This window comes from Apteryx rowi, unplaced genomic scaffold (genome assembly GCF_003343035.1).
Source record: "Apteryx rowi isolate R43461 unplaced genomic scaffold, aptRow1 scaffold_22, whole genome shotgun sequence".
Classification (NCBI taxonomy): domain Eukaryota; kingdom Metazoa; phylum Chordata; class Aves; order Apterygiformes; family Apterygidae; genus Apteryx; species Apteryx rowi.
Genome location: NW_020448530.1, coordinates 4,047,911 through 4,060,677, shown reverse-complemented (window position 1 = coordinate 4,060,677; position 12,767 = coordinate 4,047,911). Strand labels below are relative to the sequence as shown.

The 12,767-nt window shown below is 35.8% G+C and overlaps 1 protein-coding gene across 11 annotated transcripts in view; it reads left to right on the top strand.

Annotated features, from left to right (window-relative positions):
- ZFYVE28 (zinc finger FYVE-type containing 28) overlaps nt 1-12,767 on the top strand; it is a 165,701-nt gene that overhangs the window by 133,168 nt on the left and 19,766 nt on the right. For 7 of the 11 annotated variants that reach the window (XR_003253327.1, XR_003253328.1, XM_026064619.1 and 4 more), the window contains one exon: nt 1,250-1,354. The exons of 1 other annotated variant lie outside the window; for it this stretch is intronic. Coding sequence is in view for 7 of the 10 variants with exons in the window: in XM_026064619.1 (XP_025920404.1) it covers nt 1,250-1,354 (105 nt within the window). In the remaining 3 variants the exon portion in view is untranslated. Of the gene's footprint in view, nt 1-1,249; nt 1,355-6,541; nt 7,550-12,767 lie in introns of those variants that run through there. 3 more of the 11 variants (XR_003253329.1, XM_026064622.1, XM_026064621.1) reach the window with 3 other exon arrangements.

The window sequence follows — 12,767 nt, the reverse complement described above, 5'->3', positions numbered from 1 at the left end:
ACTTCTAGCCACAAAAATAGCTACAATAGTAAATTTGGTAGAGGAAAAGGATTTGAAACATAGCTTGTTTGAATATGTAGCCAACATTCTCTTTCAAATCAGAATAGTGTAAGAAATCTACTAGTAGTCATAGAGGAGTAAGATTAAAAAAAAAAATCCTAATCTAAATAATTAAATTTCTTTTAACTAAAAATATTTCTTAGGTTTCTCTCTGCATTGTCCAAAGATTTCCACTGACTGAACACTTCAGTTCAGCAGGCTCTAGTGATTCTTCTGCACTGCCTAGAACCAGCACAATTTTCATATATTTGCTCAAGATTCCATTTTTTCCTATTATAATTTTTCTTCAGCCTGTGGAATTTCCAGTAGCTGAGCAGTAAATTGTTACTGAAACATTAAAAATTGGTCTCTCCGAGACAGGTCTGTAGTGCTTATGAAACTATTTTTAATCTTCTAATCCTAATTTATGTTGATAATATGATGTAGGATCTAAAATGATGTAATATTTAAAGATGCTATTTGCATTAGCCCAGGGATGACAGGGAAAAGTTGATAACCATTCATTTAAATTATTCATTTTATTTAGTAGCCAGTAGATTTGCTCTAACGAAGTGTCGGTGGTTTGCCATGGGATTGCTACTTCATGGCTGGCCTAAGGCGCACATCTGAGGAATATGCATGGCATTGCAGGGACTGGTCAAATCAGGGGGTTGCTGTATTATCCCCCTTTCTTTTGCTGAACAGTCTGCTTTCTGCTGTCTTGTGGACTTTCTCCTTCTCATCCTCATTCTGTGGAAACTTGGATCAAATTTGTCATGATATTTCAGAAGTTCTTGAAGTTTATTTTTTTAGGCTGTCTAGGCCTGAAGCACATAGTGATTTTATGAATTTCCAGTGATCTTATGTCTTTGTTATAAAATTAGGCCACACTTAACTGCATGGGGCACACTATTCCATCTATACCCTATGCAATCGTAAGACCTTTTGATCCTTTCCTGAATGTTTTAACTGTATGTTATGACTTAAATTGAAGATTTTTATAAGGCATGTGCCCATTGATTTTGCCAAATTGTCTGTCCTTTTGGTGGTAATATAAAATAGATATGTATTATTTCCTAAAGAACAAAAATGTAACTGTCAATTTACTCTTACTTCTGTATGATAGTTTACAATCCATGAGTTATCACAGTGCTCTGTTTTTACCTTTGTTCTCTTCAGCGGTTCATTTTGTTTCCATATGTTTTTTCAGTTCTCAGGATGGCTTACGTGATTCCCCCCTCAGCTCCATCTCCAGCAGTGACTATGAGAGTGTTTCTGTCACTACATGTAGTCTCTCCAGCATATACGCTCTGAGGTAATAACATCCCTTCATAGTCAGATTTGACTAATTGCATTGGGTTATGGTTGGTTACAAATTTTCATTGAATTAACAAACAAGTGACAGCAACACTTCTGATTATTCTTCCTTTTGAACAGCAGATGCTTTTTTTTTCTCTCGCAGTTTTCTTCAGTGCTGTTACAATTGAAAGTCAACTATTTACAGAAAAGTTTTGATGTATATAGCAATGAATTATATGATATGTCAGTGATCTCACTTTTGTTTGTCCGTTTAGCATTTCTTCAAGAGAGACTTCAGACTTTAGCTTAAAATGTACTGAATGCTTGTACATAGCTAGGACTTGGCTTTCTAGATACCATATTGCCATTTCATTTCAGCTTAGTAAAATAAGGGAAGCATCCCAATTAACCWTAATGTAATTTCCACAGTGTTGTATGCCAAAATTGTTAAGAATACTAGTTTATATTCTCACCCTCTAAACCCGCATGAGAGTTTTAACTTCACAATTAATTATGCTCTGAGTACTTAATAGAGGAATAAATTTTGCAGCAGAAAAATGTTACTAAAATAGTTCTTTCGCATTTTTTAATATATGCACAGAAACATTATTACCCTGATAGATACAATTTCAGTCAAGGTAGTTTTAGATCTTCTTCCACTCCTCCTTGTCCTCCCTCTTTCATCTCTGTATCTGTATCCAGCACTTTAGCTCAGGAATTCAGAAGTTTGTACAGGTTTGGGGATTGAAAGAGAAGGCAAATGGTCTTTTCTAATAATGGCAGAAGTAGTGTTACATATAATGTCTGGGGTTTTTTTGTTTTTTGTTTTTTTAGGATGTGCCCATCTTTAGGCTCAATCTTTCTAATGATTTCCATATTTTTAAAAGGCAAATAAGGGCATTTTTGACAGCCTACATCTTTTCTCAGAAAGAGGCAATTAAAACTATTTTTTGTGGTTTTAATTTTGAAATACATTCACTTTTGAGTGTTCTTTGAACAAAAAATAATATTGCTGTGTGCAACAGTTGCCCTCTGCTAAATACTCAGACATCAAAAAACCCTGTTTCCCCCACGGCTGTCGGAATGGGCAGTTAGAGGAAACCTCAGCTGCTCGTCAGGTATTACTGGAGCAGTGAGAGTAAATAAGTCTTTGTGAGGTGCATGACCTTTTTTCCAGGCCTTTCTTTAATCCTTTCCTATGTTAGTATTGTACATGCCACTGTATTAAAATATCTTGATGCTTAAGCAAATTAGATCTCTTTCCTCTTTTCAGATTTTTTTTGAGTGTTTGATTTATAAGGCTGTATTTGCATGTGTTTTGTGCTTTTGCCAACTAAACTTTTTCACTGCATCATTCCTGAGTGTCATTTTTAAGAAATCTAAGCTGCCTGTTATTCTATATCTGATTAACATTACTGGAGATCTAGCTCATGTAGTTTATGGTCCAATAAAACATTTAAGTGCCTGCTTAACTATACTGATATGAGCACCCCTCCCCTTTGAAACATCTATACTACATAGTTTAAAAAAAAAAAAAAAAAGCTCAAAAGTCTGACTGGTTCAGTGAAGCAGCTTTCTAGAGCTGTGTGCATACGTATATAATATTTGGCTCTGCATCCTCTCAGTACATCTGTTTGTATTACAATTTAGAATATGTTTGTTTTTTAAGGTATTCCTCTGCCCTTTTATCTTTTATTATCTAAAGAGTTTTCTTTTAGCTTTTAACCAACTTCTCTAGAGTTTTATCATTTGTCTACCACAACTCCAAGGTCTTTGAGTAGGAGCTTGGCTTTCCTTGGAAAATATAGTGGACAAGAATGTCCCTTGCAAATATCTCTACAAAATGTTCTTTTCTGAAATAACTAAATTCTCCGTGATGTTATGTGCATTTCAAAATAATACCTGTTTTCCTGATATTTTTTTCCTTTCTTCTCTGAAATATGGCATTGTAGCATTTTTGTCTCTTTATTTCTTGTTGCTTTCATTTGTAATCTTAATAACAAAAATTAGAAATTTAAATGTAACATTTGCAATTTTATCTGAAGAATAATTAACTGAACATAGAATTCTTAAAATGCCGCCTTTTGGCCTTTCAACCTCCTGTGAGTCATAAGCAATTGCTTTGGGCTGTTATAATAATCATTGCAAATTAAAGTAGATAAGCAATACTGAGGCTGAATCTAGCACAGATTTAATGGTTTTGAAACAATGGATTATAGTATAGATGGAATTCTACATGCATACACATTTCTTGTTTTCCAAATGGAGAACTGGGAGAAAATTCCCCCTCCTTGCATCTCAGAGAACACTTTCTGCCACATGTCATTGTTTGCCATTTTGGTTTTTACTGAGAGAGAAGAGCTCTTGGGACTGCAGGGTCTTGTTAAAGAGAACTGCTTCAAATCAGCACATGATTTACTGCCTTAGACTTGTTCTATCATCAACCAGTGCTAGATTCATCCATCCTAACTTCAGGTGCCTGATATATCTAAATGAGGGGTCTTTTTGCTCTAGGTTCCCTGTTTAGTCAATGGAGAAAAGCAGAAACCTCAGCTGAGTGTCTAGTTTGTTGAAACTCATCTGGGCCAAAGATTTCCAGGCTTAAATCAGAACTGTGATTATATACTTTGAGCACTGATTGTGCTCACGCGGTGATTTGAAAAACACATTTTAAAACTTTGCTGGAAGTTTCTAGAGCACAGTCACTTTGAAAAGATGATATAGAGGACTGTAAAGTGGATTTGCTAAGGGAAGTTTGATTATTTCATTGGTAGCTGATCTGTGTAGAAGGTTCTTCTAATTCTAGAGATCTGATTGTCAAGAAGTTGAATGTTCAGCCCTGTTTGGAAGCTGTTTTTTTGCAAAATGTTCATTAAGCAGTATTCAGATTTGAGATGACCATATTAGTAGTTAGCTTTATCAGTGAAGAGTAAATGTTTTCCATTTATTTCAGAAGGCTTCAGAGAAACTGGATTTTTATACAGACTCGCAAGAGTCAAAGTGAATGTGGAATAATACCACTGCCTCAAGTGGAGTTGAGATGTTTGTAACTGTAGCAGGGAAGCAGCAACTGGTCCATTTTTTTTTATTAACTCCAGAAAACAGTCCATTTGTTTTTTCCTTTTACAGATATCTTTTTATAAATATGGTTTTTAGAACAATTTTTAATATAAATATAATTTTATTGAATTATAAATGGGCAGATAAAGCAATAAAATATAATGCTGCTACTTTGTCCATTGCAATGTCAGATGTAGTTTCTTTATTTCTGTATGAAGAACAGTAGCTTTTAAAATTTGACTGTATTTTCAGGAATCTCTTTGTCCCTCAGCTTTCAACATGCATGAATATTATTGGGCAAGATCCTGACAGAGCCAGTAATTTGGGTTGAAACTGAAATGAAGACTGTTCGTATGCTAACTGAATGAGATGATTTGATGTGCTTAAAGCCATGTAGGAACTTAAGTGCTTTGAAAGACTGGCACTGRAAAATGGCATAAAAAACATTGTTTTGGCAATGAAGAGTGTGAGAGCAGAAGAACAAGGTGGTTACGATGAGCTGATTTCAAGCCTCATTGGAGTTTTTTTGTCTAAGATGATATAAGGGAAGAAGAAATATTCATGAATCTGTATTCAGGCTTTTGCCTGCCTAAGGAACATTGTAAAGCCTACATCTTCATTTTAAGATCATGATGAACTAAAGAATAATAAGTTTAACTGTAAATAATAACTTTAAATAGTAACTTTAATGGTATAATAGATGCCTTTCCCAGCTAGCAAGCTTTTTTTTGTCATTCTGTTTAAATGCCTGCATTTTGCAGTATTTTTTCTACAATTTTAGGCATTTAGAAAAATTAGTGGTGAAATTTTAGCCTATATTAACTACAGTCTGCAAAAGAAAGTATCTAAAGTGTACTGTGACTTGAGCCTGTGCCAAAGCAGTGAGGTTCTGCCAGCAGTTAGAGTGGGTTATTTATCGTGCTAGTTCTGCTAGAATATCTGCATCTGCCTGTGTGTGAGCTGATCGCTGGCTCATTGGCTGCTGGATACAGCTGCAGGAATAGCTTGCTGTCTAACATATTTTGAATAGATCCCTGTTAGTTTAAACACACACATGTGAAAGAAGGAGAAGAAAGCTGTCTCTTAGTATGTAAAAGAGAAAGAGGTGAAATGTTGATTGTCTGCTTCGAAAATAGAGGGTGTTCTGGAAGAGACTGTTGAAGCTACCTTGCCAGTCAGTTCTTGTGGGTGAACAGTTTCATACAAAAACGGGTTTTATACTGTGCTTTTCATCGTTAGAACTTGGTGCTTCACAGGGGATGCAAGAAGGAAGAGTAACTCAGTTACCCAGCAGGACTCTTTAACTGTACGAGGAATAGAGATCAGTTCTTTCATGTCATAGTCCAGCGCTATCCGTTGATCTGTGCTGTCAGTGCTATGGCACAGGTTATATGCCCACCAGTTTTATAAATGAATCACAGCTACTCCTGGGAACTGAATAGTGTGGAGGACACCAAATGTGCCAGTGATGGCTTTGCTGGGTGATCAGGTAACAGCCTACCTGGTCAGATGTGTCCTGAATCTTCTCTCCTGCCGTTTTACCGTTATCCTGGTCAGATTTGTTTAAGCTATACAARACAACAGTTTAATTCTTCATTAATGTTTGGTACCATCATTTTTGTTTTGGCCAATGCATTACTGTTTACAGTTTTCTTTCCCCTTTCTCTGTAGAGCTGCTCTTTACGGAAAGAAGGCTGATAATTGCAAAAAGGCTGGTGTAATTGCTTTGCATGTACTATACTGGAATCATGGAAACAGAGCTCAGTGAGAAGAGCTGCAGGAAGAGAAAAGGGTGTTATACCTTGAGAAAAATCAGCATGACATCTAAAATAGATGCTGCCTGATGATTTTGAACTGCAGACTGCCTATATATGTTTTAGTCATTGTGAGTCTATGCTGTTTTGTTGAGCTCTGTCACTCAAGTGGTGTGAGAGCAATTAATATGCATATTRATAGAGACCATCATAAACAGGCTGCAGCGTAGAAGCTTTTTGCTTTTCTGCTACATCCTTTGCCCCAACAACCAGCTGAGCAGTACCAGCAAAAAAAAAAGTCAGTGTTGATAAGGTCTGTCAGCTTTTGCTTATGATTTTAGTCAACTAGACGTATGTGACTAAAGCAGCTGTCTATGGTTCTTCACCAGCAGGATTCTTCTTGATGTGTTCGTGCCTCACTTGTTCTTCGGTACCAGTTTTCAGGAGCTTACAGCTGAGCCTGCAAGACAAAAAATATATCTCCAAATGGTGCAGTATTTTGTAAACTATTGTGTTCCCCTTTAGAAAATGTCACAAGGTAAAATTTCCAGATAGACTGTATGGATATAATCAATCTATCTATCTATCTATAGCATATATATTATATGCATGGCTTTGTGTTCAGTAACAAGTGACTGATGTAGGCTTTTTTTTTTTTTTCCTCAAGGACCCAAGTGTCTTGTGTGAACTACTTGTTAATAAGTGCTTATTACAGTGGGAAGGTGAAACTTTGGTCTTTCCCTATTTAAACCGTGAACTTTGTATTTAGAGAGTTAAAACRTCTAATATGGTTGAAGTAAATTAAATATAAAATGTGTTCCTCTCTATGTAAATTAAGTGAAATACGACAATACATTAAGCTGGCTAGAATCAGTGGCAGAGGCAGTAAATTTGTTCCAGCAAAATTGCTCGGCACTCTAGAAGACACCATTTTGGGGCAGTATCCTAGCTGGCATATCATCTGGCATGAGACTGACAGAGAGTGATAGTAATCAGTTAGTGTTATTTTGTCTACGTAGCTCACTTCTGATTTTCATTTTTAGTAATTTGGTCACATTTATAATTATGTTCATTTTAAGGATGTGTAAAATCTGTTGTTGAATGTCACTTGGTGTTCCCTATGCTACTAGTAGCACAAATTTAACAGCTTTCAGAAATTTGATTTTATTCTACAGTTTTTTTTTCCCCAAAACCTTACAGTAGCATGTTTAGGGGTTTTGAGATTATGTGTAATAATTAAAATCACAGTTTTGCAGAGTTCTTGCAATGCCTATAACCAAGATATGTTGTAAAAGCACAATTATGTTTAAGAAAAAGATTTCTTCCTACTTACAACAGCATTGTAGTTGAAAACTGAAGAGAAAGCTTCCTTTTCTAATTAAAATTTTAAGGTTCCACTTAGTCGTTTAATTAGTCTTTCTCAACTTTGACTCCCATGGCTGGATACAGAATTCCTGGGGGATTCTCCCAGACCCTAAGATGTTTTAATGCTTCAGCTGATTGTTTTGTATTACTTTTTGAAGGAACTCATGGAGGCCACACAAAAATGTACTAATGAACTTCCCTAGCCCTCAGAGTTCCTCTTGGTGAAAAATGGTTTTCAGTGCTGCTTCTCCATCACTGTGCCTGCCACACACAGGAGCTGCAACTCAAGAGAGCTTTTAATGGAGTTGGATGTTAAATTAATTCACTTTTTATTATACTATACAGTATAGCTTCTTGAATAACACAAAGAACATTGAGGAGCTGTATGAAATGCCTCCTTCCCCTTGGAAGGTTTTGTATCCTGCATCAGGTATCCAGGTTCTATCCATCCTGTATCAGGTTCTTCTGGTTTGAGGATAAGTGATTAAAGCTGGGACTGAGATGTTTCTATTCCCTTATTAGATGCTAGAGCTGGCATTATATACCATTCCTTCCTAACTTCTTAACTGTTTCTGGTTTTCACTTTCAGTTTTTCCAGTTTGAGATTATTTTTCAAGTGTGTTTCTGTGCTCTAATCTCATATTATTTATTTTGCAGCATGACAGAATGTTTCTGAGAGCTTTAAATGTGTGTTTGATTACAAGAAAGTATTAGAAGATAACAATGTCATGATGGAATGGAGAAAATCTTAATAGAACCTAAGCAATTCTACTTTGTTATATTTTCATTTATATTTTTTCTTGAATTTTCCAATATCCTTTGTCTGGCAAATTTTACCCCTTTTTAGTTTTAATTTTAAGAAATACAGTAAATATGGTGCCTTGCAAGTGTCTGACATTCAACTCGATGGTAAGAAAGCAGCCTCATTGATTAATAATGCTTTAAGTTATTTGTTCATATTTATATTTATAGAAATTTTATCTATAATGAACAAAATAGCTATGTCAAAGGAAGTTGGTAATTCTTGGACTTGCGGTGTTGTTTTATTTAATTTCTGCTCGGAGCAGAGAATTTTTCCATTCTTCTGAAAAGACAAGCCAGTGTGGCAATGAGTTTGAATAAGCCAGCATGGCATTGCCATAGCACAGTTATCCAAGAAGAGTTTCTTACAGTAATTTAGCAACATGCTGCTTCAACACCTGTGTTTTTTGGAAGTCCAACATGACATACAAAGAGAGCTCTGCAGTCTGAGATGGGAAGGGCTGAGGAAGGAGTCATGAAGCTGCTCTTCCAACGGAGCGGGCAGCTGCCAAAGCTGCCAGGGTCTGGAGCAGACATTCCTATTGATTTCAAACTTAATAGTCTTTAATGCTAAGGAAGTTTTCCTGATTAAAGATATCGCTTAGGACATATGGCTAATATCATTAGTCAAATTGTTTATTTTAACCTCTTCCCCGCTTCAGCTGGGGCAAAAAAGCTAAGAAGGGGCTTCTGCAAATCTTGCGGTGTATGAAAAATGCTTCTGCTCTTGTGGAATTCAAAAGGTTGACAGCAGATGGGGCTTCTCGCACGTGTCCTAAAGTGTCTGGAACTGGGCTTTAGTAATGAAAATGGTAACAGTGTAGTGTAGTAGAGTTCAACTTCTTCCGGTGGTGCTTAGCTAAATTGTTCCTGCTAGAGGGATCTGCATCTGCAAGTTTTGAAACCCTGGGAACTGGAAACATTGTAAGATTTTTTTTCTTTATCCTTTTCTCTTAAAATAAAGAGAAAATATCTAAGAGATTGTATACAAAAATCCTCTTGACCTAATAAAATATTATGATTAAAAAGTTAAAAAATTTCTGAATTAAAGCTTTTCTTAGTCCAATCAAATATAGCTTTTGGGCTCATTCATTAAAATATAGTCCTTAATTAAATAACTATGTCCTACTCCCCAAATAAGAAAACATATTCTGAATTTGGTTTGAATGATTCTAAAATTGAGTGTGCACCCCCCCTTCACTTAAAATAATTGTAAGAAGGCATTAATTTCATTAATTTAACTGAATACATAAAATAATAGGAGGTTTCCTCCCAACCGTATCATCAACACTGGTACATGTTAGAAACCAAGGGATATTTACGCACTGTTTATTGCGTTTCTTGTGAGAGTAACCAAAAAAAAAAGAGGTGCTGCAAAAGAAAAGGCAGGAAGAAAAGGCACCAAACGTTAGTTACAGAAACAGTAAGAGTGTGGCCTTGAGAGAGATTTGGGCTGACTGCTGGCAGAAAGGAGCTTGGAACTGTAAGCAAAGAAACTGTGCTCCACTCTGGGATTTTTCTTGGGGCAGGGAAATGAAATGATTATGTAGAAAAAGATTATATGAAACTACTAACGTGATTGCTTTATAGTATGGGAAACAAGCAGCAAAAGGGAACTTCTACTGGTAGACATATGTTCGTATAGGTACGCAGAAGTAATGCACACATACAGTCCACTAAGGTTTGCAGTTAAATTAAGTTTGCAGTTAATGTTGCATGCTACTTCTACCTATGCTTGTGCAGTTTACTGGAGATTTCCAGAAAAAGCGAATAGAAACCACTGATATCCCAGGTATTTGTATAGTATAAATGGAGTAAGGGAAGTCCCTGAATTCTATATTGACATTTTTCTAGTAAATGTGTCATGTTGCTTGTAGAATTTACAAGTGTTTTGCTCTTAGACACTTAGCTGGGATGAATTTGTCTCACTGGAACTTGATCCCTCTTGATTTAAAAGCATTGCCAACAATMTTCTGAGATCTGTACGTGAAAATTAGTCATGATTAAAGGCATTGCCTGAAATCAGAAATGTAGAGGGTGGTCTTTCCTTTTGAAATTGGTAATGTTATTGCATCATACAGAGTAGAGTAGACATATGGGGTGATTTTCTTCTTTGCTAGACATGACCACCTGTTGCTTTTAGTCTAAGATTTCTAAAACCAATCATTTTAGAAGTTTTTGTGACTCTCTTGAAATCAGGATAATTCGGTTGATTTCTTTGTATATTCTATACAGTGACCTTTTAAATTCGTTTTACTTGCTATTGTTTTATATTTAATGCAGCCTTGGGAGTTTGTGACTAATGGGAATTTCTTTGAGAGAATCTTGTATATTCTGCATTCAATTCAATAAGATTTCAGGTTTAATGAAACAAATGCTTCTAGACAAATTCAGAAGAAAACATCCGTGAGTAGCTACAGATTTCTAATGTCACTGACTATATCTGAGGCCAAATGTAGCAGATTTAAATTTGGAATAATTTTGAATCCATTGATTTTGATTGCTCAGTTTGAGACTTTGCTGCTCTTAGTCTTTTTGGATGAGTGTCAATGCTCAGCAGCATTCAGCGCAAGGCCTAAGGTATCACAGATGGTTACGTGAAACGCCTGGCAACTTCTGCAAATGTCAGTCGTAACCTTTTTGTTCCACAGTCTTGTTTTCCATTATGTATAGATACTACTACTTAACCTGGCTATAGATATCCTTTGGAACTTAAAAGCTGTAAAGCATGTTGGTTCCACAAGTGAAAGGTGATGATATATGCAGTGACAGCACTGGGTTTTGTTTGTTCGTAGATAATTAAATTTCACAGACAAGCTTTAAGACTAAACGTCCTTTCTAGAGATACATATTTAAATGCTGAAAGAGGATAACTAGTCTTATAACATGATAAATGAAGAGTCATTTAAAATTATTAAGTAAATGCTAGCCAAGTCAGGTAAAAAGCTGATTTATTGCATCTGCCAGAGGGTATTTGTTCCTTTATAATGTATAAGCAGTTTTACTGTTTGGAATCAAACTTTGACATAAAGTCTTCCTTCTTGATACTCACCTTCAGACATAATAACTTTGCAGTGTTTTCACAGTATGAAAAATAAATACATGATAAGCATTGTTTATATGATAAACATTTAGCAAGGGTAATTCCATGTTTATTTTGGTCTTATCTCTACGTTTATTATTTTCTTTTCAACCTAATTCCTTGGGTAATGCAGGGTTTTCTTCAACCAAGAAGCTGAAAAAAATGAGGAAACCTCTCTCACTACTTTGGACTGAAGTATGGTTATGCTTATTCTGCAGTGGTAGTCAATTCTGCAGGTACTGGCACTGAAACTTTCCAAATCCCAGTATAATCTCTTGATGTCAGTAAAATGCTTCCTACACATCTGGTATCAGCTGAGAATTTTCATCCAAATTATGTGAGTTAGATAATCAAGCAGAAGTGGTATTCCTTATAGAATTACAAAACCAGCTTGTTTGTAAGAATAATTTGGACATCAAATAAGTTGAACTCTACAGGTCAAAATTCAGGTTTGTTTTCTATAATGTCAGTTTAAAAGTCAAGAGAATCTTTAATACTTGCATAGATGCACTCACTGCTGTTTGGAATACCCTGTTATAAGAAAAGCTGGCTCTTCTGACTATTTACATGAAATGGTTAATTGCTCTGTTTCTGTCCTTACAGTATTTCTCACTGCCTCTACACTATTTATTTTGTAGTTACATTCTTGTAGAGAAAATATATTTTAAAGTAAAGAACAGATGGTCATTAGTCATTCTCTGACAGTCATTTCTGCCTAAATCTGACTTGGTCCTGTTGGTAAAGGCAGAGTAATTGTTTCTTTCTGATTCTGAAGCGATTCTTAGATCCAGGTTTAAATTATTCTGGAATGTTCGCTTTTCTCTTTGCAGTGGCATCAGCAGTCCTGAATACAAAATACACTCTTTTCTGAATGTGTTTGTATGGATACTGTATTTTGCGTATGGCTCTCTGCATTTAAGTGTATGTTATAAATGTGTGTATTTATACATGCTGACCTTTCATCACACAATGCCAAAACAGTTCATATGTGCTCTGTGCTAGGGATTGCATATGAAAAAAACAGCCAGTCTTGTGGTGGGACATTACTGGTCTTAAAGACTCGTCACAAAATCTAGCATAGAATAATCTGGACCAGCAGTAGGTAAAATCGTTTCCCTTGGACRTAGGAGGAGACTTTCAATGGTGAACATTATTATTAGAGCTAGAACTTGTTCAGAAGGGTGGAATAAACCTTTCTTTCTCCAAAACTGTAAGGGATTAAGTATTTTTTATTCTTGAAAGGCAGTTTTCACAGCTCTCTGCCCACTTAACACCCTGCTCCTAAACATTTCTTCAACCGTGTCTTGGAGGGAGGGGAGTTATCCTTCAATCTCTAGCTCTTCTTTCCCCTGCACTTAGGTTTTTGC